Consider the following 26,527-nt stretch of genomic DNA (forward strand, 5'->3'; position numbering starts at 1 on the left):
GGCACCATGCCCCCAGGACGCATGCCAGCCTCACCCCCGCCTGCTCTCTCTCCCCCCCCCCCGTGCCGGAGCATGAAACTCCACCACTGCCAGTGGGCATAAATATGGGGTAAGGTGATCCAGCAAGTAAACTGGTCCCAAACTGTTAAGGATTTTCTGCAGTCCAATCCAGAAGTAAGAGCAGCGGGATGTAAACCTCCCACCCATCAGCTGGTGAGTGGAGGAAGAAATAGTGGCCAAAAAGAGTGGCACCCACAACAATCAAAAGGTGCCCATAAGGCTTTAAAAGGTTGTCAGATCTTGCTATAGACTTCAGAGCTTATCCAGTGCTGTGTTTAATGTGTTTGGGTTATCCAGGCCCCTCCAGACTGGTGCTTGATTGTGGGCACAGTGCGCAGCAGCATACCCTTGACACAGTGATAGTGTCTTAGTGGCAGGCTTCTTCTGCTTCAGTTTGTTCCATGATTCATCCCCGGTGCTGTCGGAAGGGAACTGTAGCACAGCAAACATGGGACAGACAAGAATAAACCAGAACATTTGTGCCATAACACAGTAAAGGATTTCAGCAGGAAATTACAGGTTGCGTGACCACCCTAAAACATTTGCCCAGTGGCTGCCCACAAAGCCCACAACAAATCCTAGAAACAGTAGATTGCCCCTCATGGAATGACAGTTCCCACCACACTTATCAAACTACAGCTCCCAGTGTTTTTTGGGGGAAGAAATGTACTGTAAACGTGCTTCCAGTGTTTTGTGTGGCCTAATTAGATCAGGGCTCCTTACAAATCCCACCTCCGACCGTCAGCCTGATTCCTCTCCTCTGGCGCTTTCTTAACAGCCTTTCTCCCATTGTCGTCTGCCGCAGCCTCGACACTCTCTCAGCTTTCGGACAGTGGGCAGACCCTCAGTGAGGACAGCGGTGTGGACATCGGGGACACAGAGCTCAGCGCCAAAGACAGGAGCCGGCCGCAGGGTCCCATAAAAAGCAAGAGCCCGCAGGAAGCACCACTGAAGGCTGACGGGCCCTTAGAGGCAGGCCCCAAACCGGTAAGACATCACTGGGTACCAGCCATGGGAAACAAAAGCAACATGTGGGGGAGGTCAGTCCTGAGCCACTTTCAAAGGACCAGGCGAAGGGTTGGTATCCAATAGCAGAGTTGTATCCAAGGTCCCATATCTCTAGGCAGAAAAAGTCCCTCTGCTCAGTCTTCTTGGCCTTTGGCCAACTCCTTAATTGTTTCTGTGGAAAGCTGCATCAAACAGCACGTAGTCAAAAATCCCAACAGCCTCACTGGTCCACCTAGCTCAGTATTGCTGACAGGTGGCTGTCTCAGCTCCTGCTCCAAAACACATAAGCAGAGGCTCTAACTTGCAAGTGAGACAGAGGTTCTTGTTCAGAGGTATACTTAGGGGCTGGCCCCTGCCAACGGCACAGGTTCAGGAGGGGTGCAAAAATCATGCCTTTTCACACTGGGTTGCAGTGGCTAGGAACCTGCTTCCCCGCATGCCCACACACTCCTCGGGCCCCTCTTCCACTGTTTCTATTCTTCTCCCAGCCTCCTATCCTGGGATTTCGTACCTTCCTCACCTCTTACACTGGGTTCTTATCCAGGCTTCAAACACCTTCCTGTGTGTACAGTCTCCTCAGTAACCCAGAGTTGTTGTTGTTGTTGTTGTTGTTGTTGTTTAGTCGTTTAGTCATGTCCGACGCTTCATGACCCCATGGACCAGAGCACGCCAGGCACTCCTGTCTTCCACTGCCTCCCGCAGTTTGGTCAAACTCATGCTTTGAGAACACTGTCCAACCATCTCGTCCTCTGTCGTCCCCTTCTCCTTGTGCCCTCCATCTTTCCCAGCATCAGGGTCTTTTCCAGGGAGTCTTCTCTTCTCTTGAGGTGGCCAAAGTATTGGAGCCTCAGCTTCACGATCTGTCCTTCCAGTGAGCACTCAGGGCTGATTTCCTTAAGAATGGATAGGTTTGATCTTCTTGCAGTCCATGGGACTCTCAAGAGTCTCCTCCAGCACCATAATTCAAAAGCATCAATTCTTCGGCGATCAGCACTATATGATGGTGTTTAATTATCTATCCTTGCTTTTCTTTTATGGAGGTTGGGGTTACATATATGCCCCTGTCCTTGTTCTTAATTTAGATATCACTTCCCATGAGGCATCCCAACGTAACCAACAATATAATGGAAACGTTGATAAAACAGTTGCATATATAAAAGTAGCTGAAGCAATGCCAATTGAAGACTATTCCACGAGAGGGCAGCATAGCTCATGCTTTCTAAAAGGAGAAATACTTTAGTTTCAGGGGTCAGCAAACTTTTTCAGCAGGGACCCTCAGACCTCGTGGGGGGGCCAGACTATATTTTGGGGGGGAAATATGAACGAATTCCTATGCCCCACAAATAACCCAGAGATGCATTTTAAATAAAAGCACACATTCTACTCATGTAAAAACATGCTGATTCCTGGACCGTCTGCGGGCCAGATTTAGAAGGCGATTGGGCCGGATATGGGCCTTAGTTTGCCTACCCATGATTTAGAACTTCTGAAAGTTCTAAAAGGAGAAATGCTGGAAGGTGTTGGGCTGGGAGGGAGTTCACAATTGAGTGACAGCTTCAGCTTTCCTCCCAAGCTCCTCCTAATCCTGGTTGGCCCTTTGTTTCTGGAGCACCATTCAAGGTGTAGTTGGCCACAATATTGTGTTTTAAAGTAAAGTCGTGAATCCTGAACTGGGGGAAGGGGGGCTAATTTATATTCAAATAGTAAAAAGGGAGCAAAAGCTTTGCAGGATTGGGATAGAAGAAGTAAATAGTAACCCTGGTTTGTCATGCTCTTTTTCTCCTCCACCACAGCCAGGTCTCCTGGAACCAACATCCCACCTGATTCGGGTGACAAAAAGTGCCCCCACCTTGGGCATTGCCATTGAGGGAGGAGCCAACACTCGCCAGCCGTTGCCTCGTATTGTGACCATACAGGTAAGGGAGCTGGTGACTGGTGCTCGTAGTCAGTGGCAGGTACATCTCTTTCAGGGTCCAAAATGATTAGAAATGTATCAGAGCAAGGCTGCATCCTGCACTGAGTAGATGAGAAGGTTCCCCAGCTGTGGTCCGTGAACCACCAGCCCTTCATTCAGGAGGTCTGCAGCATGTCTATGTACTTGTGGTTGAAGATGAGAGCTGGCACACCCTATGCATTCAATATTCATATTGACTTTAGGCTACGTCTCTATTTCTTACCTTGGATTTCATGGTATTACGTTTTGAATTCTGTAAGATGTAATAAAATGCAGTATAAAAGAAGCACTGAAATACAATTAAAAATCATGAAGCATCTGGCATGGAGCTTTACATTTGCTAAAGAGTCAGAAAAATAATTAAGTGGTCTGCCAAGACCCTTGGCAGTTTCCAAGTTGTGCTTCCATGGCGGTTCCAACCTTTTTAGGTCTGTGGGCATATTTAGGTTTTTGGAGCAAATGCATCCTCTCTGATCATTTCTGTCTCTCCCCTCACCCTGGCTCAACATCCCTGCACCAGCCACTAAACACAGAAGGAAAAACTGCTGAGACACTCCTTGAAGGGGAGTGCAGACCTTCAGCATTCTACCCTACAGTACATGAATGAATCCCACTGTGTTCAATGGAATTTACAGTGGATGCTTGGGTTGCGAACGTGATCCATGCAGGAGGCACATTCACAACCCGCAGCATTCGTAACCCACAGTGTCGCATCTGCGCACACGTGGGTTGCGATTCAGCGCTTCTGCGCATGTGCAAAGCGTGATTTAGTGCTTCTGCGCATGTGTGAACGCCAAAACCTGGAAGTAACCTGTTCCTGGTTTGGTGTGGTACACAACCCAAAAACGCGCAACCCGAAGCATCTGTAACCCGAGGTATGACAGTATAATGAATTTGATTGACTGAAATGTTCCCGCAATTAATTGAGCAAAATACTTGTTTTTTTTAAAGTTCTGCGTTACTGTTAATACAAATATTTTATTTATTTGTTTATTTTAATCTCTTTATCAACCACCCAATAACCACAGTTCTCTGAATAATGTGCAAAATGAAACTGAAAGTCAATGTTACGATTGCTCAGGACAGCAAAACTCACAACAATATATCAGCTCGTTCTGCCTCTTAATATCTTCTTTCTTTCTTCTGCTCCTGCTCCAGAGGGGAGGCTCTGCCCACAACTGTGGGAAGCTGAAGGTGGGCCACGTGATCCTGGAGGTGAATGGAGTGGCAATGCATGGGAAAGAGCACCGGGAAGCAGCTCGCATCATCGCCGAGGCATTTAAAGCGAAGGACAAGGACTGTGTTGATTTCCTAGTCACTGAGTTTAATGTCTCACTTTAGGGATAGGGCCCAGAAAGGTCCAAAAGCCAAATGCAAGAAAGAAACAAAGCAAGAACAAGGGTTCGAATAGACTGTCACGTGCATGTTAGCACACGTGCACTATCACAAGACCCAGATAACTCCCACCTGAAGCCCAGCAACACATGCACGCATGCCGCGCACAGAGCACATGCAGGATATATGCTTTGGGTTGTTGCACTGGTACTCAAAGCAGCTTCTCTGCTACCACTCCAAGACTGAGCCCGGCCGGGTGGTCTGTGGGAACAAAGAGCAATGGAACATAGAGGAGAAACAAAGAGAGTCAGTCACCTCCTGATAATAGTTCTTTCCATAAACCATTCTCATCTGGTTGGTGAACTATGGCGTAGATGTCCCATCTCTGCCTATTTTGTCTCTGTGTTTGAATGACTTGGCCAGTCACTTGTCTGAATACCTCACCCCACCCTCTCTAGCTCTTCCATTGCTTGCACCGTACAGTAGCATTCTGCACCTGCTTCAGAGCACCTGTGGGTTGGGTGAGGGGAGAGCCCACCTCCACTTCTCAAGCAGTCCTAGAGGAGAGAGAGGGGCTTCCAGGGGGCGCCATTTGTAATGCTTTGGGTTTTAACCTCTGTGACACACCTGGTGTGAGGCTCTTATACTCTGCCTTCCCACCCATTCACAGCCTGCCATGAACAATGCCTTGTAAATGGCCAGCAATGTCACTGTATTTATATATGAAAGAGCTTGTGCTTTTAATTTTTCAATAAATGAAACACGTTAGGAAATGACAACTTGTTTGATTGGTTATAACAGGGTGGGGAGAGAGCCAGTGTGGTGTAGTGATTAAGAGCGGTAGGCTTGTAATCTGGTGAACCAGGTTCGCTTCCCCACTCCTCCACATGCAGCTGCTGGGTGAACTTGGGCTAGTCACACTTCTCTGAAGTCTCTCAGCCCCACTCACCTCACAGAGTGTTTATTGTGGGGGAGGAAGGGAAAGGAGATTGTTAGCTGCTTTGAGACTCCTTTGGGTAGTGATAAAGCGGGATATCAAATCCAAACTCTTCTTCTTCTTCTTCTTCTTCCCAGACCTAGGAGGCCAAATGCAGGCCTCCAGCACTCTCTATTTAGTCTTCAGTACTCTCCCCAGACAACACCCTCCTTGAGTGTTTTTGCCTGGCTAGGATGTGTCCTTCAACTCTTGACAATACCTCTTGCTTGTCTGGGTGAAGGATAGAGAGGGCTGTGTGCATATAGAAACTAGCCCATGGAACGAACCCACTTCTGCTTCTGGCCCCTGCCCACCACTGGCATGTCAAGGTTGCCCTTAAGAAAATGCCGACCCCAGGCAAAAGAATGTTCCCCAGTAGAACTTGCCCTTATGAGGCAGTTACATGGACCAAAGGTCTCCGTCTTCCCACAACTCATTAAGTGTCCTCCTTCCCCTGTTCCTTCCCAAGCAATCTGAGGCTCGTCATCATCTTGTCTGTCTTTGCTCTGCCCTTTCCATACCTCTTCAGGTTCTGGGAGATGAAGGGGGATGATAGTTGGTCGCAGCAGGAAGGGGAGACAGCCTGGCTTCCTTACCAGCCTAACTCATCTCTGCCTCTTGACCTCCCTCCTCTCCTGATGCAGCTTCTGTCTCTGCCTCTGGACTGCTTTCTGACTGCCTTTCCTGCTCATTTCCTGTTACCTCTTCAGCTTTCAACACCACCTCCCAGTCTGCTCCCTTTTCTCCCTCTGACCATACATTGTCCCACCACCAATTCCCTGGTTCTGAGCCGCCTTCTCCTGGAGGTTCCCTTGGGGGTTCCCCAGCTGGTGCCTGACAAATCTACATCCAGCCAGTCCATGACAATATCAGTACAGTGGTACCTCGGGTTAAGAACTTAATTTGTTCTGGAGGTCCATTCTTAAGCTGAAACTATTCTTAACCTGAAGCACCACTTTAGCTAATGGGGCCTCCCACTGCCGCCGCGCCGCCAGAGCCCGATTTCTGTTCTCATCCTGAAGTAAAGTTCTTAACCTGAGGTACTATTTCTGGGTTAGCAGAGTCTGGAACCTGAAGCGTCTGTAACCTGAAGCATCTGTAACCCGAGGTACCACTGTACATTTAAAAGAACAAAATGCACACATCAGTGACTACTACATCCAACTCAAAAGATGGGCATCCTTTCTGTTTATTACCCCACAAATTCCACACAGTGAAAACCTTGGATTTTTCCAGCTCAGAAGATTCGCATTAGTGCAAACAAGCAAATGTTTATTTTTAGCTGCAGTTAAATGCACATTTTATAAAATCAGCTGAAAACAAGCTCCCCACCCCGTTCACCCACACAGCCTTCTCAGGTCATGAGGAGCAGAGATGGGCAAAAACTCCTAAATGCAGCACCCTATATGAAATAAAAGATGGTACAGAGGAGTTTTGCAAAATGAGGGTCTTTTAGCTTTTATTGAAACACAGTTTATCTTTTCAACTTTACAAAAACCTTAAGTAGGTTTTAGCAAACAAAAATATAAATGAAACAACATTTCTCCTTCTTCTGCTGCTGCTGCAGAGCAAACTATATATGCACACAAAAAAACAACAACACAAACCAAACATTGATACCATGAAATCTTTGATGGGGAAAGGAGGAAACTTGGTTTACACTAGGGTTGTTGGCTGGGCTGATGGGAGCTGTAGTCCAACAGCATCTGGAGGACCACAGTCCCGCCCAGCTCCACTTCGGGATTACTGTACTATGTGTTTTGCAAAATCCAGCGGGTGGGGAGAGTCCCCCACGTTCTGGCGAGGAAAAAAAAGAAGCGGTTCTTTTTTTTTTTTTACGCGTCGCTCTGCATGCAAATTCAGCCCCGCCCCGATTTCCGACCAATCCCAATTTAGCAAGAACTGTCCCGCTTTTAGCAGTCATTGAATTTCAGAGCATACTCTGCCTCTTTGCTAACGGACGCGAGCGGATGTGGGAGGAGGAGCCTTGAGGGCGTATTATGCAGATGACCCACCAAGCCCGGCCTCTTCCATCCCTTGCTATCTGCCTGCCCAGTATTGGAGGAGACTATTGTTAGCCGCCAAAGTTGCAACTCCAGGAAATTGACTAAAGGGGCCAAGCGCTCTTTTCTCGCCCGCGAAGGCGCAGCTGGAGGAAGAGAAGAACGGAAACTTTGTCGCGCGCGGAGAGCGGAAGGAAAAGCTGGTCTCTCCAGGTGAGTAGCCGGCTCTGGAGACCCCGCGTTTCGCGACTCTCAGGAAAGGACTCCGTGTGGGGAAGGGGCGCGTGAGAGAGACTGTCTTTAAAAGAGGTGGGGAGGCAGTCCAGGATAAATCCCTGCCACCCACCCCCATCACTGAGAAATCATTCAGTGGCGCTTTGACCCCCCCATCTCCCCACCCTCGAGATCCGCTTTCTCTTTTCTTGAGAAAAAGAGAAAAAAAGTTGAGAACGTGGCCCTAATATGTCGCCAGTTGTGCATCACTCCCCCTTTTCATGTTTATTTCAATTATGCCTGATTTTCCAGAAGGCTCAACTTAGAAAATGAAATAAAATCTTTATCTTTTAATAAAGAGCAATCTTCGTAGCACACGTCGATGCTTGCTTACTCAGGAGTAGGTCCCGCTGTGTCAGTGGGATGTTACATCCAAGTTAAGGTTGTATGCAGGGTGGCAGACTTAACGAGTGATGCAGCGCTAAAACTACTAGCATATCTGCAAAGCTAAGCGGGGTCCAGTATGCTTTCAAATTGGATGGGGAACCTCGTGTTGAGATTCCTGCATTGCCGGGGGTTGGACTAGAGCACCCTCGAGGTCTCTTCCTACTCTACAATTCTTCGAGGGTATGGGTTGTGCGCTGCCTTCTGTGTGTTGTTTCTCCCAAAGCGGGAGAAGAACCTGTTGTTGCTGTGGTTGCATCTTAAAGGGAAAAGGCATTGGCTGCAGGGAAGTTTTGTTAGTATCTGGCTACTTGCTAAGCAACCGAAGGGAACAATCTAAGGCTGGTGAGTTCATCCGCTTGCTTCTCTCTGAAAGAGTTTTTAGACTTTCCTTCTTAGTTCCAGGGGAAGTGGAAGAGGGGAAGGAAACCACTTCGTTACTGAGGCTGCAATTCTGCATGTACACTTACCCAGGAGTAAGTCCCATGGAACTCAGTGGGATTTACTTCTAAGTAGCTATGCTTTGCAATGACACCAGGCTTATGTGTGTAAGTTAAACTGAGCAACAGGGAACGTCCTAAATTCTCCCACATGACTGGGGGCAAAAGAACTGTCTGCCCCCTTAAGAACATTGCACCTGCTGGATCAGGCCATCTAGCTGCCGGATCATCCCATCTAGCCCAGCATCCTGTTCTCACAGTGACTATCATGGGAAACCAGCAAGCAGGAATCGAGCACAGGAACACTTTCCCTCCTGTGGTTTCCAGCAACTGGTTTTCAGAAACATTGCTGCCTCTGACCATGGAGGCAGAAAATACGTAGTCATCATGGCTAGTAACCATTGATAGCCTTCTCCATGAATTTTAAAGCCATGTAGTGGTTAAGAGCGGCAGACTTGTAATCTGGTGAACCCTCACGTCTCTGCTCCTCCCCATGCAGCTGCTGGGTGACCTTGGGCTAGTCACACTTCTTTGAAGTTTCTCAGCCCCACTCACCTCACAGAGTGTTTATTGTGGAGGAGGAAGGGAAAAGAGATTGTTAGCCACTTTGAGACTCCTTTGGGTAGTGATAAAGTGGGATATCAAATCCAAACTCCTACTCCTCTTCTTCTTGGTGGCCATCACTGCCCCTTGTGGGTGTGAGTTCCATAGGTTAACAGGGCACTGCATGAAGAAGTACTTTAGTTTATCTGTTTTGAATCTTCCAAAATTCAGCTTCATTGATTATCCACAAGTTTTCTGTAATGGGGGGGGGGGGGGGACTTCTCTCAATCCACTTTCGCCATGCCATGCCATTACAGGAAATTCCAGGCTTCCTCTCTGATTTTCTTTTAAGGAGGTGGGGATGTTGGCCAACAAATATCCAGCTTTATTAACGGTATTCAATATGCAACATAATAAACATTCCAGTTCCCCCTCCTCCTTTCAGAGGGAAGGCAGTAAGTCTACAGTAGTGTTATCCTAAATGTGTTGGACCTAAGTGAGTAGAGTCTGTCGATTGCAGTGGGTCTACTCTGGTTGCATCCAATGTTAGTCATACTCAGTGCATCTCCTAAGAAGTAAGCAAACGAGTTATGTGGTCCTTTGCAGGGTATTGCTATTATTATTTTTTACACTATCCCATTACCCCTAGAACAAATATTGGCAGGGCAATTGCTGGCTCAATCAGAGATCCCAGTTTACAGATGGAAAGCTGAGAGTCTGACACATAACAGCAGCTTAAGTCAAAGGCTCATATCCTTTTCGCTGTAAAAAATAAATAAATCTTAAGGCTATCTATGTAATAAATAAATAAAAAATACATCAATCATACTTTCATGCTTTATAGAATTTGAGACTTGAAAGCTTCTCTGTTGCAGTACCACCATCAACAACCAGAATGTTCTCATGAGTTGCTCAGCTAACAGAGTTTTTTGTCTTTGATCTAAAGCTCCAATGAGTGACATTGCAAACTCTGGGTTCATTTATTACCTCCTGGGGTACATGTGTGTCTGTGTCTGTGGCTTGGCAGTATAACCTAGAGGTATCCAGATGGTACACAAACCATGTGAAACACAGCTGGGTACAGAAGAAAGGAGAAATTCTGTGTTATATAATGTTCTGACTGTACAGTCTCTCTCTCTCTCTCTCTCTCTCTCTCTCTCTCTCACACACACACACACACACACACACACACAAGTTTCCTTGTCATACTGTAGTCTTAACCCAGCCTGTTGCCCTCCAAAAGTTGTTAGACTCCAACTCCCATCAGCCCCAATCAGCATGGTCAGTGACTGCAGATGTTGGGAGATGGAGTCCAGCAATATCTAGAGGGCCACAGGTTCCCATCTGCTCTGATTAAAGGGCTCATTTTCAAAGATTTGGTTTTTTAATCAAGCAAAATATGCCACATGCCAAGCAGAACTTTAAAAAATATCAAGCCACCCACTTTGCAAAATTTATGTGATCTCAGATCACGCAGCAAAGCTGTAAAGCTGACTTTTAAGACATTTCCTATCAGTTTCAAAAATGTTAAAAGCAAATGACATCTGCACACTTAAGTTTAAGTTTGGAAGACCTTTTAGTTTCTATTTTTTATAAAATAATAAAAAATCCCATATGCTTATTTTTAAAAGAAGAAGTAATCAGCTGAGTACAGAACTCGGGGCTGTTCTTAGGGCTGTCCTTGAGAACGGGGAGAGAACTCTGCTTCTCAGCTCTCCCACGGCTGGAATGTGAATGTTGACTGAGTGGCCAGCATACTGAATGAGTTGAATTCTGTGTTACAGAGTTTGATGCCTTATATATTATACTGTTTATGGATTTTGATGTTTTCCACACTGTATTTATTTTTTACTGCTTTATTGCTTTTTTTTTTTGTAAATCACTTGGGGATCTGTTCTGATGAAAATCAGCATGTAAGTACTTGACATAAATACTAATAAGTAAATAACTGACCAACTTTCCTCTGGATAGAGTGCAACTGGTTTAAAAATCCATTGGTTTAGAAATCAAAGATGAGTGATGGGTTGAAATTAAAATGTACTTCTCCACCTTAAGCTGCTTCCTTATTTATTTAACTAACTCAGTTGGTTAGAGCATGGTGCTGATAACACCAAAGTCGCAGGTTTGATCCCCATGTGGGACAGCAGCATATTCCTGCATTGCAGAGGGGTTGGATTAGATGATCCTTAGGGAACCTTCAAACTCTACAATTCTTTGATTTTATGATTCTAAAAAGTACACACCCCTTACATGACAGAAAATATCACAGTGGTCTATGGAGAATGATCTAAAACATTCATTTTAAAAACAGTGATAAATGCAAACATTAAAATAATTTATTTATTTAAATATATAAAAATAATGAATGGTGCCAGTAATAGTTTATTTGTGTGTTTTTTTTTTAAAAAAACTAATATATGTAATAAAATGTAGTGTTAAAATTGCTGCATGTTAAACTTTGATGCCTGAGGAGGTTTGTCAAAACACAAAACAGAAAATTCAGCAGGCGCTGAAAACAGTGCAGGGAATGTGCCTGCCTAACATTAATAACAATATTTTAAGAGCGCAGAGATAATTCATGTCTGGATTTCATAAAACTTTCCTTGCCAAGAAATTGCAGCCACGTGTCTTAATCTTTAAGCACCATTCTTTGGAAGTGAGCCGGGCTGAGATCTTTGGGACTTAATCCTGTAATTGGTTGCATAATATGGTTTAACTCAAAGTCCCATCATTTTGGTACTTTGACCGTACAACCTGGAGGGGAAGGGTGGTCCACAATATGTCTATGATTCACTGTCACAGCATACCCTCCAGATGTTCCTATATAACTGAGGTAGGGAGTCTTTTTCAGCCCAAGAGCTGCATTTCCTTCTGGGCAACTTTTTCTGAGCCACATCACATCCCAGAGGTGGGCGGGGCCAGAGGCAAAAGTGGGTGGGGCAATTAAAATTTATCTTTTTACCCAGAAGAGTTCACTTCGGTGCTGCAGACACAGCAGGCTTGTTTGTTTTCATGTACATGTACATACAGTATAGACACACATATGTACACACACACACACCTCTCTGTCCTCCATCGAGGCAAACAAAAATCAGTGTTATCTAGTCCAGGGGTCAGCAAACTTTTTCAGCAATGGGACAGTCCACTGTCCCTCAGACCTTGTGGGGGGCCGGACTATATTTTGGAAAAATAATAATGAATGAATTCCTGTGCCCCACAAATAACCCAGAGGTGCATTTTAAATAAAAGCACACATTCTCCTCATGTGAAAACACGCTGATTCGCGGGCCGGATTTAGAAGGCGATTGGGCCAGATCCGGCCCCCGGGCCTTAGTTTGCCTACCCATGATAGTCACTCGATATGTATATTAAGCTGTAACATGTTACTACACATTGCACATTACAGTAAGGTCAAAACACTCAGTTGCAAAGCTGAGCCAGTAGTGGATGTGGCTGGGGAGGGGTGATGCTTGGAGACAGTCCCAAGGGCTGGTCAGAGGGCCCCATTTGCCCCCGCTCCCAGACCTGAGGTTTACTATACCTCAGGTTAGAGACGCTTCAGGTTACAGACTCCACTAACCCAGAAATAGTACCTCGGGTTAAGAACTTTGCTTCAGGATAAGAACAGAAATCGTGCTCCGGCGGCAGTGGGAGGCCCCATTAGCTAAAGTGGTGCTTCAGGTTAAGAACAGTTTCAGGTTAAGAACGGACCTCCGGAACGAATTAAGTTCTTAACCTGAGGTACCACTGTATACAAACAGCCCTTATTTTCTGGTACTTGTCCCAGTTAAACCCACCAACAAGCCGGGATCACACATTCTCATGGTTTCCCAGGCTCATTTCCCTGGGAAGATGGACTGATAAACACTGTGAGGGGAACGTGCTTCTTCTAGCAGCTCTCTGCATCCCAGGATTCCTTTGGAGAGCCCACAACTTTTTAAAGTGATAATGATACAGCTTTAAACATGCAGTGCAGATGAGGCCAAACAAACAACCTTCCAAAATACTGTATAAAATAGGTAACATTTTTTTTAAAAAAAATCCAGGAACAGAGGGGCACAGAATTGGGAAAACAGATGATTTCTTTCCCGTTTTGTGCCTCTTGGACATACTTGAGGAGGGAGGTGAGCAGCTGAACAGAGCGCTTAGGAGGGAGAGGAGTCTGTGGCTGGGGAAGATGAATAATCTGATTAGCAAAGCTGACTTCTCTAAACTGCAAGGGGCGGGGAGAAATGTAAGATTCCTCTTAACTGGCCTTTTTCTATACAGTGCATGCTGGTAGCAGGATGCAGTGTATTTCTGGGGAAAGCAGACAGAGGAACTCTCAGTAGTTGTTTAAAAGGACTTTCTTTGCTCAAAACGGAACTGGATTGATGCTTCATGTTCTGATAGCAAAATGTTTAAGTACTTGAGAGGGAGGGGAGCAGGGAGAGAAAGAAGCAGGGATCCTTCAGTAGAATGCGGGAAAACAATTTTTTTTGCGTGCTGTTTGTTCTCTAAATTTGGCAACTTTTTTTCAGTATGAAGAAGGGTACAACGTACCTGCAAACTTCTTTATACATTTTGCATTGGAGTAACAATGGGCATAGTATTCAACATGATTCAGGACATAACAAGTTGCTTTATATAGTCAGACCAATCGTCCATCTAGCTCAGGCATCAGGAAACTTTTTCAGCAGGGGGCCAGTCCACTTTCCCTCAGACCTTGTGGGGGGCCGGACTATATGGGGGGGGGGGAATGAATTAATTCCTATGCCCCACAAATAACCCAGAGATGCATTTTAAATAAAAGCATGCATTCTACTTATGTAAAAACACACTGATTCCTGGACCGTCCGTGGGCTGGATTGAGATGGCAATTGGGCCAGATCCAGCCCCCGGGCCTTAGGTTGCCTACCCATGATCTACCTCATTGCTGTTTACACTGGCTGGCAGTGGCTCTCCAGGGTTTCAGGCAGGGTCTCTCCCAGGCTTTGTGGAGATGACAGGGATCAAACCAGGGACCTTTTTGCATACATCTCAAATGCCCTGTCTGACCCATGGAGAGATGCTGCCAGTCAATGTAGACAATATTGATCTAGTTAGAGCAGTGGTCTGACTTATGTCATATAAGTCAGCTTATGTTCCTCCATGATTTGTCTTCTCATATTTGAATACTGCTTTAAAGGTGACATCAATAAATAGTGTTGGCTCAGATTTTGGAGGGTCTTTTGAGCAGGACATCTTCCGTAAGCCACCTCCCATCACCAGCTTCAATTATCCCACCTCCACCCATAGCCACCAGCTTTCCTCTTTCTCAGTGCAGCTGACATCTGCTTGCTTGCCAGAGGGCAAGCCGGAAGATGCAGCTACTCTTCCTCCACCTTCTCACCACCACCACAACTGATCTGCTTGCTTCCACCCTCTGAAAGTAGTAAGAGCCTGCTGGATCAGGCCAGTGGCACATCTAGTTCAGGACCCTGTTCTCATAGCAGCCAGCCAGGTGGTTAGGGGAAGCCAACAGGCAGACTCTTAAGTGCAACAGCCACTCTCTCCTACTGTACTTTCCAGCAACTTATATTCAGAAACATACTAGCAGGGATACAGGCAACTTGCAACTTATATCCATTTAACTTGAGAGCATTTTGTTTTATGTGCTCGGCAAAGCTTAAAAAAAAATATATGGAAAGGAGACAGCCATCTGGGAAAAAAGACTTTGCCAATTCCACCTGCCATTGAACCCAATGTGCTTTGGCTTTTTATGCTATCCCTGGAACATAACCCCTGTTTAAGTTGAATCACCTGTATTTACTAAAGGCTTCAGATATAGATGACCTCATTCCTGTATCCCATGGCCTTGGTGTAATGCATATTTTCCTGCCCTCACCAGAATTTAATTTAATATTTATTTAATTAAATAATAATAATTTAATTTTTTTTATAAAAAAAATTAAAATCCAAATAGTTGCTTTAAAATGAAATTATAATGGTGATACTTAGGAGGATGCTTCTTGCAACTGGTGCCTTCATTTCCACCAAGTTGTCCTATAACTGAGCCCTAAATACAGGTTTTTTTAGGATTGACAGCCATAACTGCACCTGTTTGCTTGTACTACCCGCCTTTTTGAGTTGAAAAAAGAGAGAGAAAGATCAATGTGCTTGGATATATCAGGAAGGGTGATCAAAGAATGTGAACGGACTCTGATGACTAATGAGAGTTAATGCACTCATGCCACTTTGCCAGTTGCCCAGTGGCATGTGATACATTAGCAATGGATCAATTGCAAGTTAGATAAATAAATAGTGTCATCCTGGATAAATATGTTCTGTTTCTAGTTCAAGTCATTTTGTCTTGCTGCACCGCTTTCTGTTTAGACCGAGCCTTTCTCAGTTTGATGTGTGAATGGGAGGGGATGATATTTGAAGGGGCTGGAAGACCCTCTCTTAAAGACATAAAGAGAGTCCTACTGGATTAGACCCAAAAGTCCATCCCATCCCAGCTTCCCACAGTAGGCAACAAGATGCTTTGGGGAGCCCTACAAGGAGGACATGAAAGCTACCTCCCCTTCTTCCACCCACAGGTGATTGGTAACTAGAGATAGACTGTCTTTCAGTATGAATGGTCTATATCAGGGGCACAGGTGCTGGGTAGCCCCCAAGATGGGGGTGGCGGTACATGGCTCATTGCATGATATTACACATATTTTCCAACACTGTGCAGGCTGCACCAGCATGGCCAAGTGGAAGACAGTGTTGGCCTGTGCAATGTTGGGAGATGCTTCTCAGGCTGGAGCAACCTTGCCTCCTCTGCATCTTCAATTTTCAGGGGGCTGAGCCCCCTGCTAAGGAATATTGAGGGGGCTGATGACACCTCTGACCCTCAGAGTTGGCATGCTTGATCAGGGGTAGGAAACCTCAAGGCCAGGAGACAAATGTGGCCCTCCAGGCCTCTCTGTCTGCCCCTTGGAATGCTCCACAGTCTCACCCAGTTGCATTCCTCATTGACCCTCCTCAATGCCCTCCTTTGATTGGAGCAGGGGCAGTTGCCCAATCCTCAATTTCCTTGGTCTAACATACCAGCATCTGTTCATTTTTTGCTCTGGGATTAATAACAGTTTTGGTGAAGAGGGGCAATTAAAGGGGGAGTTGGGCTTAAAAAGGCTCCCCATCGCCATTCTATATAGTTGGCCACTGAGCATGCTAAAGCCCATTCCTGGGTTTGGGGGGGGATATTCTTTGTATTTCTACAAATCTTGGGGTTTATCTAAGCTCCCCTCCTCTGCATGGATGGTGTTGCTTTGGCTACAATAGCAAGGACACAGGTCTCTAACATCAGAAATAAAAGGTGATGATGGGACCGCCAATGAATTTGACTCTTAAGAAAATTAACTCCCTTAGCAAATACTGGTGTACGTGTGTTCATGCCTCTTTTGATTGGTTTTTATTACATTTATATCTCATCTCTCCTCTAAGACTGCATAATTGGTTCTCCTCCTCCACATTTTATTCCTCACAACAACCTTAGGCTGGATCAGCCCCAAATGTCCATGTAGATCTCCCTTCCACATGTGGCTAACTTAGGTTCCAGTTAACTTAAGAAGAGCCCTGTTGGATCAAGCTGATGATCCATCTAATCCACAGTTGCCAACCAGATGCCTCAATAGGAAGACTGCCAACAGAACCTGAGTGCAACAGCACCACTTCCCATTTGTGGTTCCCAGCAACTGGGAAAGTCCACAAGCCCAGTGTGAGTGCAACAGCCTTCTGCTGCTGTTCTGGCCTAGCAACTGGTGCTTCAAGGTGCTCCTGTTTCTGAACCAGGAGGTTGCATAAAGCAATCATCTGGTAGCCAGTCAAGGAAAAGTGGTCATCAACCCTCCTCCATCCCTGACTGATAATCAACTATGTTTTGTCTCTGCCTACTGGCTAAGCATCTACTGCCAATGAGTTTATCTCTGCCTGCCAGCCTGTTTTTTCTTTTGTCTTGATTCTGAGTTGGGGCAAATCTGGAATGGTATTTTTAATGACTGCCCCCCCCCACTTGTTGTAAGAAAATTTGCCATTCAACAGCTCCAATTCCCCTTAGCACAAATAATTGATTAAGCAACTATCTGGGATGTTGAATTGCAAAGCCATGTGAGTGAAATGAACAAGTACCCAGAAATCAAAGATAATGGGAGCGGGTTTACTTCAGTGAGGTATATATCCAAGCTAGACATACCCAAATTTAGAAGATCTTTTACCCTTGCCAGATTCAATGTCCTACCACCTGCATTAGTGCAGGGCAGATTTGAAGGTAAACCATATTCAGAGAGAATATACCCATGTGGTCTGAAGGAAGCTGAAACTATTACTCATGTCCTATTATGTTGTCATTACTATAGGAACATATGTTTGGTATTTATCACTCCAATCATGCAGTGAACCCCAAGCAGATCTGATGACCACTACTTAAAATATCTAATAGAGGACCGGGAACCAGAGATTACCTTAAAAGTGGCCAATTTTTGTGCTGCTGCTATAAAACTAAGGAGACAAGCTCTGAATGTATCTAATGGCCAATGTCTTAACATGCATATTTTAAATTAGCAGCTAAGGTCTTAACCTACATATTTTAATGGTTTTATATCCGTATTATTTCCCGTGCTCTAGCTTATAGAGTTTAATTTTAACCTATGTATATTTACATGTTCTCTATTGTTGTATAGGTCCGTATTTCTGGTCTGTGACCATAATAAATTGATTCATTCAGTTTCATTCAAATTATTGATTTCAGCCTTATAGTTAAAGAGCCTCTGCTGTTACTGACAAAGGTTTTGGACCTTTCTGTTAAGTCTTAACATTTAAGAGATGCAGAGGCAGCTTCATGTTCAAAGGGTCCCAGTTCCAAGTGGCATGTTCTGTAAAAAAAAAAACTGTACGTTTTCTAATCCTTATGATTATAGGCTTGGAAATGTCTGGGCAATGTCATCTGAAGTGTCAGAAGCTGGCAGAATTTCTGAATAAACTTTCTATTGGCCAAAGGGCTGGGCTTCTTTACCTTTCTCCAAGACTAGAAAAATCAGAATTAAATGATGCAATGTATTAATTCCCAAAATTTCAAAACCAAAAAGTAGTGGTGGCTGGTCTACTGGGGCTAACGAGCCCCACCAGCCTCAGTCTGCTCTCAGCCAGCCTTCACCTGCCTGTCTCCTCACTTATAACCATTCGGGGGGGGGGGGGCTCTGCCTGCCATTTAAAAGCTCACACTAAAATATTAACAAGGCATCCCCAAAAGGGAAAAAAGCGAGAGTTATCCTTTACTGGGGGAGAGAACCAGCAAAAGGGAATAATGGGTGCAGATGAAGTAGCTTGAATAAGCTGTTCAAAAATAAAAAGCCTATATAAATTCCCTCTGTTTCTTAAGTTCAGAGTAAGTAAATGGTAACCAATAGTAACATGATACCAAAATAGTACCCTCCACATATGAATGGGAGATATCAGTAGGCTTAGTGGGGAAGTCGGACCCCCAAGCTTATCATTAGTACCAAAACATCTCTAGCAGAATACCAAAGGAGTAGGGGAGACAGCCAGATGGCCCAGAAAGGACAGAGCCATGCTTAGCCACCATAGAATACTGACTGGGTTTTGGGGGGCAGAGGGGGGGGGGCAGAATGAAAAATTGGCTGGGATGGGAATGGAAAGGAGTATAGTGAAAGACAATATGGCTGGCTGGCAGCCTCGAGGAATACTCCCTGCAGTAGAATCTTGCTGCAAGTCTCACATCTACAAATATGTATAACTTTAAATAATTGATAAAAGATACAGGAGTAAACAGTTTTGTTTAGCTTGGAGCATGGGGTGGTTTTTTTTAAGAGTACAGTGATACCTTGGTTCTCAAACACCTTGGTACTCAAACAACTTGGAACCCAAACACTGCAAACCCAGAAGTAAGTGTTCGGGTTTGCAAACTTTTTTTTGGAAGCTAAACGTGCTCTGTTTTGAGTATTACACTTCCGATTTGAGTGCCACACTTCCGTTTTGAGTGTTACACTGAGGTCTGTCTGTTTTTGCTATTTATTTTGTGTTTTTTGCGGCTCTTTTTCTTTTGTTTTTGTGACTGTGTGGAACCAACTTCAGCTACTGATTGATTGTGTGACTGCAATACATTGTTTTTTGCTTTCATTTTATGGATCAATGGTCTCGTTAGATAGTAAAATTCATGTTAAATGGCTGTCTTAGGGGTTGTTTTTAGAAGTCTGAAATGGATTAATCCATTTTGCATTGCTTTCTATGGGAAAGTCTGCCTTGGTTTTGGAACGCTTTGGTTTGGAACGGACTTCTGGAATGGGTTAAGATTGAGAACCAAGGTACCACTGTATGCAATTTATCATAATGATGCATTCTTGGGCATGCCTTCTTGGAACTAAGTTCCACTGCTTGTCACAGGCCTTTCTTTTGAGAAAACAGAAGGTGCTGTGGTTCAGTGGTAAAGCATCTGCTTTGCATGCAAAAAGATCCCAGATTCAGTCCCCAGCATCTCCAAGTAGGGCTGGGAAGGACTCTGGCCTGAAATCCTGGAGAGCTGTGGGCAGTCAGTGTTAATAGTACTGAGCAAGGTGGACTAGTGGTCTGACTAGTGGTATAAGGAACCTTCCTATGTTCCTAAAATGGGATTATACTGTAAGCACAATTCAGCTGGTAGTAAACTTTGCATGAGAAAAGTGGATAAGGAGCAGTTTTTTTAAAAAAATCTGCAGCCCAAGGAAGTACATGTTCAGCTGTACTGGGTGGAGATTTTTCTTTAAGGCATGTTTTGGTCTTGTAATATAAGTCCCATCACATGTTGTTTTGAGGCCGGGCTGACCATTGCTGCAATCAGAAAAGCTGTAAACTGAGATAGATCAGCTGTCTCTTAAGAAAGAACAATGTGCTGTGACCAGGATTGGGGTGCTGGGGGTGGATCTTACAGAAAGGTCCCTTCTAAACATCTGTTTTATCATGCATTCATGATTATTTGTGCTCATGATGGTATTGGGGCAGCTATACACAATCCTGTTCCAATACTATTTGTGCCTACAGATGTTTCAGGACTACAGTGGTGCCCCGCAAGACGAATGCCTCGCAAGACGAAAAACTCGCTAGACGAAAGAATTTTCCGTTTTTTGAGTCGTTCCGCAAGACGAATTTCCCTATGGGCTTGCTTCGCAAGACGAAACGTCTTGCGAGTTCTTGCGAGTTTGTTTCCTTTTTCTTAAAGCCGCTAAGCTGCTAAGCCGTTAATAGCTGCTAAGCCGCTAAGCCGTTAATAGCCGCTAAGCTGCTAAGCCGTTAATAGCTGCTAAGCCGCTAAGCCGTTAATAGCCGCTAAGCCGCTAATAGCCGCTAAGCCGCTAATAGCCGTGCTTCACAAGACGAAAAAACCGCAAGACGAAGAGACTCGCGGAACGGATTAATGTCGTCTTGCGAGGCACCACTGTATTTCATTTCTAGTCAGGCACTGCCCCATAGCTTCCTGTGGAAACCCCACAACTTTTTATGCCACAAATCACAAAGAGTGTCCCTCTCAACAGTGATAATGTGGTAACATTGGGGAAGCACTGCAGAACAAAAGTGGAATGATGCATGGACAGTCCAGTATAAATCAATGGCTAATGCACTGTTATTATTTCAGTTACGTGTTGTGAAATATACTCACAAACCAACAATTATCCACCATTCTGGAGGGAACCACAGATCTTTCATTGGCACCCCTACCTTTGTCCTTTCTGCAGAATCCCTTCTGCAGTGCTGATGTGCTTGTGGTTTTGCTATAATGTTTTTGGAGATTGGCAAGCAAAGCAGAAGACAGAAACAGCAGGAGAGGCCCAACTGAGGAAGTGAGATGGTGCAATAGAAATGAAATAACTCAAAAAAAGTTGATGAGATCATGCGGGTAGCAAATAGCCTGTCTACAACTTTTTCTGTTTTTTGTCCTGTAAGGTTGGGGTTTTTTTGCAAAATCATTTCTTGCCTGCCTCATCTGCAGGCCTTGTTAAGAATCATTTGCATTTACAGTGGTCCCTCGGGTTAAGAACTTAATTCGTTCTGGAGGTCTGTTCTTAACCTGAAACTGTTCTTAACCTAAGGTACCACTTTAGCTAATGGAGCGTCCCGCTGCTGCTGTGCTGCCACTGTGCGATTTCTGTTCTCATCCTGAAGCAAAGTTCTTAACCTGAGGTACTATTTCTGGGTTAGCAGAGTCTGTAACCTGAAGCGTATGTAACCTGAAGCGTATGTAACCCGAGGTACCACTGTATATAAAAACATTTCAGAAACAGGTAGTCCTTTACGTACATCAAAGGGGAATGTTTTTTTCAGCCTGAGGGCTGTATTACCTTTCAGGAAACTGGGAGCCATGTGCCAGGGCTAGGAAGGGCCAGAGGCAAAAGCAGACAGAGCCACAGATGTAAAGTTCAGTAGGCTTCTAGCCACAATGGCTATTTTCTACTTTCACTGTTGGGAGCAATTGGCCTCTTAGCACCAATTGCTGGGGATCACAGGTGGGGAGAGAGATGTTGCACTATGGTCCTGCTTACGTGCTTTCCACAGGCATCAGGTTGGCCACTGTGAGAACAGGATGCTGGACTAGATGAGTCCCCTTTGTATACCATTTGCCTGGAATTGCAAGTGGGCTGTTAGGCTCAAGTCCTGTTTGTGGGCTTCCCACAAGGATCTGGTTGGCCACCGTGAGAAAAGGTTACTGAACTAACTAGATGGGTCATTGGCCTGATCCAGAAGACTCATCGTATGTTCTTTTTGGGACCTCTGCCTGTACGAAGCTCTGTGTGTTCAGGATTTGGATGAAAATAGAAGTAGGACTTGCAGCTTGTGAGTACAGTTCTAGGTCTAATTTAGGGTGGGGCGTGGATGGCGCTATAGGTTAAACCGCAGAGCCTAGGACTTGCCGATCAGAAGGTCGGTGGTTCGAATCCCCGCGATGGGGTGAGCTCCCGTTGGTCAGTCCCTGCTCCTGCCAGCCTGGCAGTTCAAAAGAGCGTCAAAGTGCAAGTAGATAAATAGGAACTGCTCCAGCAGGAAGGTAAATGGTGTTTCCGTGCGCTGCTTTGGTTCGCCAGAAGCAGCTTAGTCATGCTGGCCACATGACCCGGAAGCTGTACACCGGCTCCCTCGGCCAATAAAGCGAGATGAGCGCTGCAACCCCAGAGTCGGTCACGACTGGACCTAATGGTCAGGGGTCCCTTTACCTTTACCTTTAAGCAAAAGTGGAGGAGGCTACTGGAAGTCTCATGTAAATTTAGGACAGAGGAACAGGCTATTATAATATCTGAAGTGCCCACCTGGAACAGAGGCAGGTCTCAGCTTCTGTGCAGATTTCTTAAAGGTTGTTCCCAGTCCAAGCATTGCATGCCAGCATTCTCCGTGACATCAGAAAAAACCATGTGTTTCAACCTTAAGAATAGCCCTCCTGCATCAGGGTAAAGGGCTCATCTATTTCAGAATTCTGCTTCCCACAGTGGGCCAGTCAGATATTTTCAAGGCATGAAGGCAACAGCCCTCACACATTGCTTGCCTATTTAGCAACTGGTGTCTTCATGATCAGAGGCTGCAGGAGCAGCTGTTGTGGCTCGGTCAGGTCTGAGCTGACTGTGGAAGACTGGGAGACATTTGCACCTGAGATGGTTGTAGAACAATGAGAGGAACCTCCCAGATAACCAGAGCTGGTAGGGCCATTCCCTGGAGCCTCCTGGGCGCCTTCCCCTGAGCCTGAAGCTTCAGATGCCTCCCACTGCACATCACCAGGAGGGAGGCTGTAGTACGGAGGGAGTGCCCGTCTTCAGGCCAGAGGGTTGGCCCTCTGAAGTTCTCTCAAGGGAGTGAAGCCTGGAAGAGGGAGGCATAGGCATTAAAGGCCTGGATCTGCTCTCAAGCTTTGTGTAAGCAAGCTGCTCATTTGGAGCTGTCCATGGTCTTCCAGCCTTGGTGCTGTTCCTTTCGGTTCCAGTGTCAGACCAGAACATGACAGGTGTTCAGATACCTTGCCTAGGGACATGAAGGTTCCATATAGGCACCACAGCTAGCGGCCTTTGATAAACCCATTCTTCATGAATTTGTCACATTCCCTATTGAAAGGGGAAAAGCTCGACAAGAGGAGCGTTACGGAACACCACTTAGGTTTCCAGCTTTTCTTTTCATTAACATCATAAGCAGAGGAGCAATCCAAGTTGCTGTTTTACTGGTGAGTTGTCCTTCCTGTGCTTACTCTGGTTTGTCCTTCAGAAAAGCTTCATGCTGAGAATCTCCATGGTCACAGCTTAGATTTAATCCATAGTGATGTGCTGGGTTCCCAAGTGCGGCAATTACCAGCTGTCTCCAGTTTCAGATGTGGCCTTGCTGTGTTTGTTGCGCTGGTTCTTTTTGCTCCTGGGTGGAGAGGTGTTTAGCACAAGAGAAGGAGCAGTGTCTTGGGATGCTAGGCGCATTTACTCAGAGGCAAGTCTCACTGAGGTGGCCAACTGGTGTTTGCCCTGCTTCTATCCAAACTCCATGTGGGGCTCATATGCTCGAAAGGTTGCTGCATAACAAAAATAAAACCCTACATGTAGAAAACTAGGAGAAGTGGCTAGTCTCCAAACCCTGAGTCACTAGCTTGTTATGTGCAGGGAACATGTGTGGTGTTACAGAGGAGCATCATGTGAGCCCTCACATAAAGTGGGAAACTCAGACACATATTGCCCACCTCACTGAGAACTAGAAGCTTAGTTCAATGGAGCATAGTGCCGTGTACAGTCATAAATCGGGTTACAGCCATTTCAGGTTGCGGGTTTTTTGGGTTATGGACCACCGAAACCGGAAGTACCAGAATGGGTTACTTCTGGGTTTCGGTGGTTGCACATGCGTAGAAGTGCTAAATCTCTCTTTGCGCATGTACAGAAGCGCCGAATCGCAACCCGCTCGTGCACAGACGCGGGTTGCGAATCCTGTGGGTTGCGAATGTGCATCCCACATGGAGCACGTTCGCAACCCAAGCGTCCACTGTAGATGTGTGGTTTGGCCTTGTGTGGACTTGATCTTGTATGTTTTTTTCCGGAATTCAGATTGCCTCAGTAGAGGATTTGGGAGTCTTTGGATGGATTTTTTTTCTCTCTAACCTGTGGAGAAACAGAGTGGATGAAAGGACTTTTCTCTAGAGAGGGGTAAAGGGGGCTGTGAACTCATGGCTTTAGGGAAAGCAAGAAGAGACAGCATGAGTGGTTACTGGTGCCTTTGGTGTGGGAGGAAACTAGCTTCTCTCTCTCTCTCTCTCTCTCTCTCTCTCTGTGTGTGTGTGTGTGTGTGTAAGAAAAGGAGAGTCACACAATAGAGAAAAATCATGCAGGCTTATTGAGAGGCCCCTCTCTTTAAAAGCAGCCTTGGGCGACAGTGAAAGTGAAGGCCACTTAGTCTCCCAGAACAAACAGTGGTGAACAAAGGAGGCTGTGTGCTAATGGGTCTTTCTCAGCCAAGCTGGACTGCAACAAGCCCAGCAGCTGAAGTGGAACCCAGGTAATGTGGTTGCATTTGCATAACCTCAGGGTGAGCTGCAAACCCTAATGGACTGTGCATGACCTTACCTTGATGGATTCCCTTGTGGGGTGGGGGCAGAAGCCCTGTCCACCTCAAGCGGAGCATCATGCAGGAAGAAGGAAGCCCATACTTAAAACTATGGAACTCACTCCCAGATGATGTGGTGACAGCCACCAACTAGAATGACATTAGAAGAGGATTGGACAAATCCATGTTGATAACTACTAGGCACATTGGCCAAACTGTTCCTCCGCAGTAAGACAGTATGCTGGGAATTGCTATTAGGGAAGAGTGCTGTTGCACTCATGTCCTGCACCCCAGAGGCATCTGGTCGGCCACTGTGAGAGCAGTATAGGAACATAACAGGCTGCCTTGGTCCATCTAGCTCAGCATTGCCTATGCTGACTGGCAGTGCCTCTCCAGGATTTCATAGAGGGTACACTCCCACTCCTTTCTGGAGATGCCAGGGATTGAACCTGGGATGTTCTGCATGCAAAGCAGATGCTTTACCACTGAGGTATGCGCCTTCCCCAAATGGACACTGCTAGGTGGGTCTTTGGCCTAATCCAGCTGGAGTCTTCCTACATTCTGTCCACCTTGTACAGAATCCTACTCCCAACAGCTGTGCACAAGAACCCCTGTTTGAAGTCTATGATCTAATAATAATAATAATAATAATAATAATAATAATAATATTTTTTTTATTTATACCCCGCCCTCCCCAGCCAAGGCCGGGCTCAGAGCGGCTTACAAGCAATAATAAAAACAAGATGAATGATTACAACTTAAAAACAAAAATAAAATACAACATTAAAATAATGGAACATTAAAATATTAAAATGTAGCCTCATCGCAGGAGGAGAAGGAAAAGAAAAAAGAAAGAGAGGGAGGGAGGGAATCAAATTGGCTCCAAGCCAAAGGCCAGGCGGAACAACTCTGTCTTACAGGCCCTGCGGAAAGAAATCAGATCCTGCAGGGCCCTGGTCTCATGAGGCAGAGCGTTCCACAAGGCCAGAGCCAGAGATGAAAAGGCCCTGGCTCTGGTTGAAGCCAATCTAACTTCCTTAGGGCCCGGGACCACTAGGGTGTTGTTATTTATGGACCTTGAGGCTCTCCGTGGGGCATACCAGGAGAGGCGGTCCCGTAGGTACGAGGGTCCTAGGCTGTGAAGGGCTTTAAAGGTCAAAAGCAGCACCTTAAATCTGACCCTGTACTCCACCGGGAGCCAGTGCAGCTTGAAAAGCACTGGGTGAATATGCTCCCATGGCAGAGACCCCGTGAGGAGCCTTGCTGCAGCATTCTGCACCCGCTGGAGTTTCTGGGACAGCTTCAAGGGCAGTCCCGCGTAGAGCGAATTACAGTAGTCAAGCCTGGAGATGACCGTCACATGGATCACTGTGGCCAGGTCGGGGCGGGAAAGGTAAGGGACCAACTGCTTGATGCGGCAAAGGTGGAAAAATGTCACCTTGGCTGTTGCTGTAACTTGCGCCTCAATGGAAAGGGAGGCGTCAAGGATTACACCCAAACTCTTAATGGAAGGCAATGGCACTAATTGGGCCCTCGCAAGAGAAGGGAGTTGGTCCCTCATCCCCATGCCATCACGACCTAGCCATAGGACCTCTGTCTTCGAAGGATTTAGTTTCAATCGGCTCCCACGAAACCATCCAGCCACAGCTTCCAAGCATCTGGTGAGTGTGTAAGGGGCCGAGTCGGTGTGGCCATCCACCAGCAGATAGAGCTGAGTGTCATCAGCATATTGGTGACAGCCCAGCCCAAAGCTCCAGATAATCTGGGCAAGGGGGCGCATAAAGATGTTAAAAAGCATCGGGGAGAGAATTGCGCCCTGCGGCACTCCACACACCAAGGAGTGGCGCGACGACATTTCCCTCCCTAGTGCCACCCTCTGTCCCCGACCAGTGATAAAAGAGCACAACCAGTTACGGGCTATGCCCTGTATCCCCATGTCTGCAAGGCGGTGGTCCAGAAGATCATGATCTTAGTGGATTGTGTGAATGCCCCCTTTGAT

General features: G+C 45.9%; 2 protein-coding genes across 5 annotated transcripts in view; both read left to right on the plus strand.

The window, feature by feature from the left end:
* The window catches only part of WHRN (whirlin), a 122,550-nt gene extending 117,420 nt beyond the window's left edge, over positions 1–5,130 (plus strand). For 2 of the 3 annotated variants that reach the window (XM_080990861.1, XM_080990859.1), the window contains 3 exons: positions 839–1,047; positions 2,862–2,984; positions 4,181–5,130. In XM_080990861.1, the coding sequence (XP_080846987.1) occupies positions 839–1,047; positions 2,862–2,984; positions 4,181–4,363 (515 nt within the window). In that variant the 3' untranslated portion in view covers positions 4,364–5,130. The remainder of the gene's footprint in view (positions 1–838; positions 1,048–2,861; positions 2,985–4,180) is intronic. The other variant, XM_080990860.1, reaches the window with a different exon arrangement.
* Positions 5,131–7,309: 2,179 nt separating this feature from the next.
* The window catches only part of AKNA (AT-hook transcription factor), a 60,313-nt gene continuing 41,095 nt past the window's right edge, over positions 7,310–26,527 (plus strand). For both annotated transcript variants that reach the window (XM_080990788.1, XM_080990789.1), the window contains exon 1: positions 7,310–7,549. The gene's annotated coding sequence lies outside the window, so the exon portion shown is untranslated. The remainder of the gene's footprint in view (positions 7,550–26,527) is intronic.

This window comes from Podarcis pityusensis (assembly GCF_964106645.2).
Source record: "Podarcis pityusensis genome assembly, chromosome: Z".
Classification (NCBI taxonomy): domain Eukaryota; kingdom Metazoa; phylum Chordata; class Lepidosauria; order Squamata; family Lacertidae; genus Podarcis; species Podarcis pityusensis.